The sequence below is a fragment of the Sus scrofa genome, chromosome 10, assembly GCF_000003025.6.
Source record: "Sus scrofa isolate TJ Tabasco breed Duroc chromosome 10, Sscrofa11.1, whole genome shotgun sequence".
Lineage (NCBI taxonomy): Eukaryota > Metazoa > Chordata > Mammalia > Artiodactyla > Suidae > Sus > Sus scrofa.
This window is the reverse complement of record NC_010452.4, coordinates 65,671,000-65,680,289: the sequence shown is the minus strand read 5'-3', so window position 1 is coordinate 65,680,289 and position 9,290 is coordinate 65,671,000. Positions and strand designations below refer to the sequence as shown.

The 9,290-nt window shown below is 47.3% G+C and overlaps 1 protein-coding gene across 9 annotated transcripts in view; it reads right to left on the bottom strand.

Annotated features, from left to right (window-relative positions):
• AKR1C1 (aldo-keto reductase family 1, member C1 (dihydrodiol dehydrogenase 1; 20-alpha (3-alpha)-hydroxysteroid dehydrogenase)) overlaps window positions 412-9,290 on the bottom strand; it is a 29,656-nt gene continuing 20,777 nt past the window's right edge. For 5 of the 9 annotated variants that reach the window (XM_005668230.2, XM_005668232.3, XM_005668231.3 and 2 more), the window contains 4 exons: window positions 7,762-7,871; window positions 6,135-6,300; window positions 5,476-5,555; window positions 412-2,229 (listed from right to left, as the gene is read on the bottom strand). In XM_005668230.2, the coding sequence (XP_005668287.1) occupies window positions 2,187-2,229; window positions 5,476-5,555; window positions 6,135-6,300; window positions 7,762-7,871 (399 nt within the window). In that variant the 3' untranslated portion in view covers window positions 412-2,186. 9 annotated transcript variants of the gene reach the window in all.

Sequence of the window (9,290 nt, the reverse complement as noted above, 5' to 3'; positions counted from 1 at the left end):
TGCACCAGGCATTGACTCTGCACAATCCCCCCTAGGAGCTGGGTGCTCTTTAAGAAGAGAGGCGTGTGGAGGGCGGGTGATTTCCAAAGACTCCAGGGTTGTGAAGGTTGAAGCCAGGATTTGAACCTGGGGAAACTAATAAGCAAATTAACAATAATAGAAAAAAATCAAATCGACAGGGCTTTTCCAATCTCCCCACTCAAAGCGGCAAAACAAAACAATGAAAACCAAACGCTCTTGAATCCATGTGACTTTTTCTATAAATAGCCCTTTCGGTAGCTTTGGGTGGGACTGTGAGTTTATATAGCTCTCCCCGGAGGCAGCTTGGTATTATATTCAAGTCCTTACAAATATGCACATTAATTGATGGCATTTGAACCTTTAAGCATTAAAGTTTAGGAACAAACAGGGTTTCCAAGAAAAGTTGTATTTATGGTTATTCATTTGCAATTGTGAGGGGAGATTGAAATTTGAATTTAAAAACGGTTTCCAGAAGTTCCTGTCGTGGCGCAGCGGAAACAAATCCAACTAGGAACCATGAGGTTGCAGGTTCGATCCCTGGTCTTGCTCAGTGGGTTAAGGATCCGGCATTGCCGTGAGCTGTGGTGGAGGTCGCAGACACAGCTCGGATCTGGTGTTGCTGTGGCTGTGGTGTAGGTGGGTGGCTACAACTCTGATTTGACCCCTAGCCCGGGAACCTCCATATGCCGAGGGTGTGGCCCTAAAAAGACAAAATAAATAAAGAAATAAAAGCAGTTTCCAGAAAGGATTGTTTCCCCCCTAGGATTCACCTGGTCTTTTGACCTCTCATCCTCCCAGTTCTCAATCATCTTACCATTTGGTAAAAGCGGTGCCAAAGCCCAGGACTGGCACGGAGTTTCTAACAATCAGCCACTGGTTTTCACCATCCGGACTAAACCCGTCCTGTTTTGATTCCTTCTTCCTCCAGTCTGTGCTCTGGGCAGAATTTCATCTCTGATGACACCACACATGGGGTGCGGGCTGAGCCCCATCCAGACTCTTGACGTGCCTCAGAGAGGCATCCGAGACGGAGGGGCCGGGTGGAGCTGGTCTCCACCTCCAACTTCTCCTTCCAGAGTACACGTTTCTCGAGACACAAGTGTCGACTCCCACGCGGTTGAAACAGGCCCCGAGTCCGCTCCGCTCCGTGTTCCCGCAGTGTCACCGTCCTGCAGAGGGCAGCACCGTGTCCCAGCCGAGGTACCGACACGGATCCGACCCGCCGAGCCAGTCCACGCTGTCCCAGACTTGCAGTGCGTGTGCGCTCACGTTTCTTCATCTTCCGGAACACTGATTCTTTCCTCTGCTCCCTCAGATCCGTTGAGCCTATCCACTGGGTTTTTAATTTTTATTATTGCATTTTTCAGCCCCCAAATTTCCATGTGGTTTTTCTTTACGTCTTCCCTTTCTTCTCCCAGGAGTCTATTTCTTTGTTGAAACTTTGTACTTTATCATTTGCCCCCAGTATGTTTATAAGGGCTTGTCGAAGCATTTCCATGATGGCCACTTTAAACTCTTGGTCAGGTACTTCTAATATCTCAGTCGTCTTGTAGTGGGTATCTGTTGTCTGTTTTATCATAATTTTTATTTTATTTTTTTGTCTTTTTAGGGCTGCACCTGCAGCATATGGAGGTTCCCAGGGCCAGGGGTCGAATCAGAGCTGCAGCTGCCGACAGGGATTGAACCCGCATCCTCATGGATACTAGTTGGATTCTTAACCCACTGAGCCACAGCGGGAACTCCAAGCTGTAGATGCCTTTAAAAGTGTGATAAAAGTGTGGATGTGGTAAGGTCACAGGATAAAAGAGGAAAAAACACCACAAGAACTACAGACAGGTGAGAAGCTGGACTTGGGCAGTTCGGAAAATACACTCTGGTGAGCTTTTTCCCAGGCGGGCACTTCCAGGGATGTCAGTTACATGGGGGAGAAAATAAGACAAAAGTGAAACAAAAAAGCCAAGGCAGCAGTAAGTTAGATTGTTCCAAATGTATCCTTATTTACTTTGGGCGAGAAAGACTGGGTTTGGAGACTTTTATTTCTTGATCGAAGGACTCTAGCCATATCGCGACGTCAGGCTAAGTGACAGGGAATGAAGCGGTTACTTTCTCACCCTTGAGATGTCCCCCAGCATGAACCAAAATCTGGGCAACCACAGACACTGCTCTTAATCATTGCCGTAAGAAGCATCATCTGTATGACCAGAAAATCTAAAAGATAAAGCAGAGTATCAGTCAAGTCATTTTCTGGGCTGGCTAAAGATATATATATATATATATATATATATATATATATATATTTTGGTCTTTTTGCTATTTCTTTGGGCCGCTTCTGCAGCATATGGAGGTTCCCAGGCCAGGGTCCAATCGGAGCTGCAGCCACCGGCCTACGCCAGAGCCACAGCAACTCGGGATCCGAGCCGCGTCTGCAACCTACACCACAGCTCACGGCAACGCCGGATCGTTAACCCACTGAGCAAGGGCAGGGACCCAACCCGCAACCTCATGGTTCCCAGTCGGATTCGTTAACCACTGCGCCACAACGGGAACTCCAAGAGAGATATCTTTTAAATGGGTTTAAGCATGAAAATTAATGTAGGAGCTCCCGTTATGGCTCAGCAGTAACAAAGCTGACTGGTATCCATGAGGATGAGGGTTCGATCCCTGGCCTCACTCAGTAGGTTAAGGATCCGGTGTTGCCATGAGCTGTGGTGTAGTTTGAAGATGTGGCCGGGATCTGGCATTGCTGTGGCGCAGGCCGGCAGCTGCAGCTCCTGGCCCGGGAACTTCCATAGGCTGTGGGTGCGGCTTTAAAAAAAAAAAAAAAAAAAAGGAAAGAAAAGAAAATCAGCTTTTGGACAAGTACAAACCCAATTTGTTTTATCGCAACCATGTACAACTGCAGTACAGTGTAATGATCTCACTGTAGAAAATATTCTCACATGCACTTGGACACTCAAGAATAAACCAATGTATTTCACTTGTGTAGGTATATTATTCTATAACTTAAGGAGATAAACTATTTGTGTCGATATTATAAAATCCCAAGAGGGCAGAAATGAATTCTGCCTCTTTCAAAGCACTGCCAATGCGGTTTAAATACACACAGTGAACTATTTCAAGGTGTGGCTGAGGAAGGTGACAAAAATATCTCTGTTGTTCCGTTTCTTCCAAGCACTCAGCAATAATTTATCTATGCCTTTACTGGGTGAAAAGTTACGTATTAGGCCTAGAGATGGAGAGAGTGCTTCTAAGTCTCTTCGACAGAAGTTCCCACTTTAGCAAAAGGGAGGTGAGCTCTCTATAGCCATCTTTATATACGACTATATCAAGTAATCATTTTTGAGATAGAAAACACTCCATCACTGGATAATTATTATTGATTAAAATTACTGATATCATTTGTTTAAAATGACTACCTGCTTCCTCACTGCCCCTTACTCTTTCCTATTATTTTATTATTCACTCAACAATATTTTCTAATTACTCAGGGAGAGGGTGGTTTTTTAAAAATCCGGTCCTAGGACTCTAACGTTCTGTGGTGAACAGAAAGTAAACAAACAAGGCTAGAAACTGTACAGAGTGCTAACGTGGTGTGCCAAGAGAAAGCACCGCAGGATGGAGGGAAAGGAAGGGCTGTCCTGGATGCGTTTTTATTTTATTTTTTTTTCTTTCTTTCTTTGTAGGGCCTCACCTGTGGCATATAGAAGTTCCCAGGCTAGGGGTCAAATCAGAGCTGCAGCTCCAAGCTGCATCTGCGACCTACACCACAGCTCACGACAATGCCAGATCCTTAACCCACTGAGCGAGGCCAGGGATCGAACCCGAAACTTCATGAACATTATGTCAGGTTCTTAATCTGATGAGCCACACTAGGAACTCTCTGGGCCGCAGTTTTAGATGAAGTGACAGAGACGGTGTCTTTGAGTTGGCACCTGTGTTAAGACTGAAGGAGATAAAGGAGAGACCGCGCAGGATCTGGAGGCAGGGCACGGTGGGCAGAGGGAACGGGCAGTGCAAAGGCCCTGAGGTGGGCCCCCGCATGTGAGGAAGAACAAGGAGGCCATTAGGCTGCGCTGGAGTCAGAACGGGCAGAGTAGCAGGACGTGGAGGCAGAGACGGAGGGAGTGTCCTGCTGGCCTCTGTAGGTTTTGTAAGGACTTTGGCCTTTACAGAAGGCATGAAGAGGAGATACCAGACACTAGAAGAGGAGTCCTGACCAGACCTACATTTTACCTGGTTCACTCTGGCGACTACAGGCGGAGATGAGAGAGCAGAGAGGTAAACAGCAGCCAGTTTCCTTATCAGGAAGAATTTGACACAAGTGTGTTTGGTAGGTGGGCTGGGGGCTGGGGTGCAGGTTCCGTCATGAGCTCAGCTGTGCCCTTGGTGAGTTAGCGTGGAGTACAGGAAATGGCTGCACAAACTGTGGTCCAGGGTTCCAGGTGTGAGCTGGACATGATTTTGGGAGTCAGTATTCACACAGCGGTTAGGGCAAGGGGCTAGAGGAAGTAGCAAGGATGAGGATGTGTTTGGAAAAGAGAAGAGGCCGGACTGAGACTCCACCCAGAGTTAAGAGGTCAAGTTGATGAAGAGACACCTGCAAAGACCATGAGGAGGAACGAGGAGGGCAGTGGGGCAACCAGATCCGCAGTAAAGAAGCCAAAGCTGAGAGAGCATGTCCAGGAGGAGAGGGGACTCACTGGCTTAAAGAAGATGGATGAGAATCACCACTGGGCCAAGCGGAAGGCTGTGGCTGACCTTGCAAAGAGGAGGGCGAAACGTCTGATGCGTGTGGCTCGGAAGAGAAAGGGAAGAGGGAACGGAGGGCAGCAAATGTGGACCCTCTTCAAGAAGTTCGGCTCTGAAAGGAGAAATGCAGGGGCTGGTGGCTGCAGATGAAGTCAGTTCAAGAGAGGACTTTTTTGAAGATGAAAGAATGTTTGAAAGCCTCTAGGAATAATCTCGCAGCGAGGGAAAAACAGATGACTTAGGCAGAGAACAGGATTTAACCAGGATTCACTTAGAACAATGAGTAAGACAAAGAAGAGAGAGAAGAGAGTTGAAAGTATGTGCAAAGGGAGTTCCCGCTGTGGCCCATGGCACAGTGGTTTAAGGATCTGGTGTTGCCGCAGATGTGGCATAGGCTGCAGCTGCAGCTGGGATTTGATCCCTGGCTCGGGGATCCATATGCTGCTGTGCAGAAAAAAAAAGAAAAGAAAAGAAAGAAAGAAAGGTACGTGCACAGAATGTCATTGTGTTTGATGTTGGGATTTAAGCAGAGAAAGGACAGAGAGGCGTGAAATAACAAGGGCATGGAGGCTTGAAGGAAAATTTTTTCCCAACCACTTCCCTAAAAGAAGAAGTGAGAGAAGACTCTGCCCTTTGTGGACCAGAATAAATGGAATTCCTTCATTCTCCTGCTGCCTAGCAACCAAAGTGGAACAAGCTACTTACAGATCTTGCAAATAGCACATGTTTCTGTTTAGGCCGTCCAGGCTTTCCATATCCTCTGGGGTCAACTCGAATTCAAAAACCTATCAGACATGGAAGATCAATTTCCTAGAGATGATACGGCACATCTCCCCTCCCCCTCCACACACACCCACACAGGTGCAGACACACAAATTTATGTAGGAATTTATGTTTCATGAGACAGTTATCATGAACCTGGGGTTCAACCCCTGGCAAAAGTCTTGGGAATTTGTCCATTCAGAGTTGAGATTGGCAGTTCAGGTCACCCTCGGAGGCTTTAACTGGGTGACTGTGGTTGCAGCAAAGGAATCCTAGAGTTTGGGGAGCTCAGATCCCCTCTCAGCTAATGCCTCCATTTTTCAGCTGAAGAAGCCTCGAGGTGATTTACCGGCCACACTGTGGAGGGAAGACCAGGACTGAGACTCAAACCTGACCCTCTGTTGACTGTTCTTCCCAACCACCATACACACCCCTCCCTTGCAGGAGGTGGAGGAAAGAGGAGTTAAATACAGCACAAATATGTGCAGGGTATACAGGGAGACAGGCTTTGCCTAAATACGCGTTGAGAGGCCCCCGAATAACACGCGCCGGGGGAAATGCGCCTTTGTCAGCCCCCTGCTGCCCACAACCCTGCCGTGTACCTGGAAGTTCTCTTTCATCCTCTGCTCACTGAAGCTCTTGGCCAGGGCCACCACCCCCCGCTGCAGCTGGTAGCGCAGGGCAACCTGGGCTGGAGTTCGCCTGTGCTTTTCAGCAATGGCATTGAGTACTGGGTCCTGCAGGAGCCTTGGTTTGTTCTTGATCACCCTGGGAGGGAGGCAGAGAAGCTGCAGGTCTGAGGCTGTATATCCAGCCCACCTGGGGGAAGTTCACGCAGGCTAGAGGGGGTGAGTCTCTAGAGCTTCCTCCTCATCCTCTGGCTGTCTCAGTATCACTTTTGCTTCTTTTGGTAAATCCAAAGAAGACAAGGGAAAGTAAGGTGGGAAGGGAAAATCGGGCAATTTTTCATCTTTTAAACATTTCTAAAAAACTTAGTAAAAGATTAAGTCAAGAAGACAAAATTGTTATCCAAAGACCCAATAACCACCATTATAATAAATAATCAAGAACTTCATAAAAATTTACTATTTCAAAAAATGCTTTCTACTAATTGTCTCAGTTTTGTCCTGAAGTGCGAAGAGGCACACATCTATATTCCTCTCGAAAAGATAAAGAAACTAAAACTTAGAGATACTGTTCCTTGTCTCATATTCCTCAACTGCTAAGTGTCAGCGTCATGGCTTAGAATCACCTTGTTATGGAGTTCCCACCGTGGCTCAGCAGAAACGAATCTGACTAGCATCCATGAGGATACAGGTTCAATCTCTGGCCTTGATCAGTGGATTAAGGATCTGGCGTTGCTGTGAGCTGTGGTGTAGGTTAGAGACGCGACTCAGATCCCGCATTGCTGTGGCTGTGGTGTACACTGGTGGCTATAGCTCTGATTTGACCCCTAATCTGGGAAACGCCAAAAAATCACCTTGTCGATCTTTAAAGCCAAAGCTTTTGAAGTGGATGAACATTTTAATCAGTCACTTTATTATTCAGTATAGTTTTCTTGAGTCCTCACCATGTAGGGTCAGTAAAGGGTTTGCAAAGGTGGGCGGCTCCCGATGACTATCCGTAATTTCCCCCAGACATGGAGAGATGGCGCAGAAGGCACAGTGTCTAAGAGCAGAGATGGCTCAGAAGGCACAGTGTCTAAGAGCAGAGATGGCGCAGAAGGCACAGTGTCTAAGAGCAGAGATGGCGCAGAAGGCACAGTGTCTAAGAGCAGAGATGGCGCAGAAGGCACAGTGTCTAAGAGCAGAGATGGCGCAGAAGGCACAGTGTCTAAGAGCAGAGATGGCTCAGAAGGCACAGTGTCTAAGAGCAGAGATGGCTCAGAAGGCACAGTGTCTAAGAGCAGAGATGGCTCAGAAGGCACAGTGTCTAAGAGCAGAGATGGCTCAGAAGGCACAGTGTCTAAGAGCAGAGATGGCGCAGAAGGCACAGTGTCTAAGAGCAGAGATGGCTCAGAAGGCACAGTGTCTAAGAGCAGAGATGGCTCAGAAGGCACAGTGTCTAAGAGCAGAGATGGCTCAGAAGGCACAGTGTCTAAGAGCAGAGATGGCTCAGAAGGCACAGTGTCTAAGAGCAGAGATGGCGCAGAAGGCACAGTGTCTAAGAGCAGAGATGGCGCAGAAGGCACAGTGTCTAAGAGCAGAACACCTTTATAGGGTTCATTACCATTTCTTCCTTGCATCAGACCCCAAAGTAGCATATGCAACAAGGAGAATGTCGTGGGAACGGCAGAATTCCAGGAGTTTGCTCTGGTTTAAGTAAGGGTGACACTCCACCTGTAAATTGCCAAGCAGAAGAATGGAGTGTAGGACCAGCAGGACCACCAACACCAAAATTTACAAGGAACATTCATGGTGTCAGAAAAGTTTAGAAATAGCAGCAGCACGGGCCAGCACACGACCACCATTCACAGCTGTGCCTGTGGTGCATCACACAGGATCGTTTTCCTCTCTCAAAAGTCCTGTGCTTTACCCATTCTCCCCAGCACTCTTGTCAACCACTGATCTTTCCTTTTCTCTCTTCCTTCCTTCCTCTCTTCCTTTCGAAGCGGTTTTGGGTTTACAGAAAAAACCTGAACAAAACATACAGTTTCCATATTCATTTCATTCCCTCCCCAATTTCCCATTATCATCTCACATTAGTAGGTTACCTTTGTTAAAACTGAAGACTCAATATCGATGGATTATTATTAAGTCAAACCCAGAGTTTGCATTGTAAATTCTGTAAGTTTTAACAGATGAATGGCACATTTCTTTCATTACACTATCCAACTGAATACTTGTTACACTGCCCTAAGAACCCCCTGTGTACCACCCAATCATCGCTCCGTCGTCCATTTGAACCCTGGGCAGCCACTGATCACGTTACTGTCTCCATAGTCTGCCTTTTCCAGAATGCCATAGAGTTGGGATCATACGGTATGCAGCCTTTTCAGAGAGGCTTCTTTCACTTAACAGCATACATTTAAGTTTTCCCCGTGTCTTTTTGTGGCTTGATAGCTCGTTTTTTTAATTGCTAAATAATATTACATTGAAAGGGTGTCCCAGAGTTTGTTTATCCACTCTCCCATTGAAGAACATCTTGGCAATTATGAACAAAACTGCTATAAACCTCTGTGTTGGGTTTGTGTGTAGACATAAGTTTTCAGCTCACTTGGGAAAATACCAAGGGGGACAGTGTTGGATCACACGGTAAGAGGATGTTTGCTTCCGTTTAGTCTTGGTTTTGGCCACACCTGCAGCAGGCAGAAGTTCCCAGGCCAGGGATCAAACCTGCACCACAGCAGTGACCTGAGCCACAGCTGTGACAATGCCAGACCTTAACCCCCTGCACCGTGAGGGAACTCCAGAGTCTGTTTAGTTTTGTAAGGGGTTGCTAAACCGCCTTCCAAAGCAGCTGCACCGTGTTGCATCGCCATCAGCCATGGGGGTGAGGGCTCTGCTGCTCCAGGTCCTCACCAGCATTTGGTGTGGCCAGTGTTCTGGATTGGGGCCCTACTAACAGGTGTGTGGCAGGAGAGTGACTACCCCTTATCTATGGTCACTCTCTCTGGAGTCAGTACCCACAGTCAACCATGGTCCCAATACAATAGAGGGAAAGTTCCAGAACTAAAGAATTCGTAAGCTTTACATTTTGCACTGTGCTGAGTGGCGTGCTGGAGTCTGGGGCTGTCCTGCTGCAGGCCAGGTGGGACA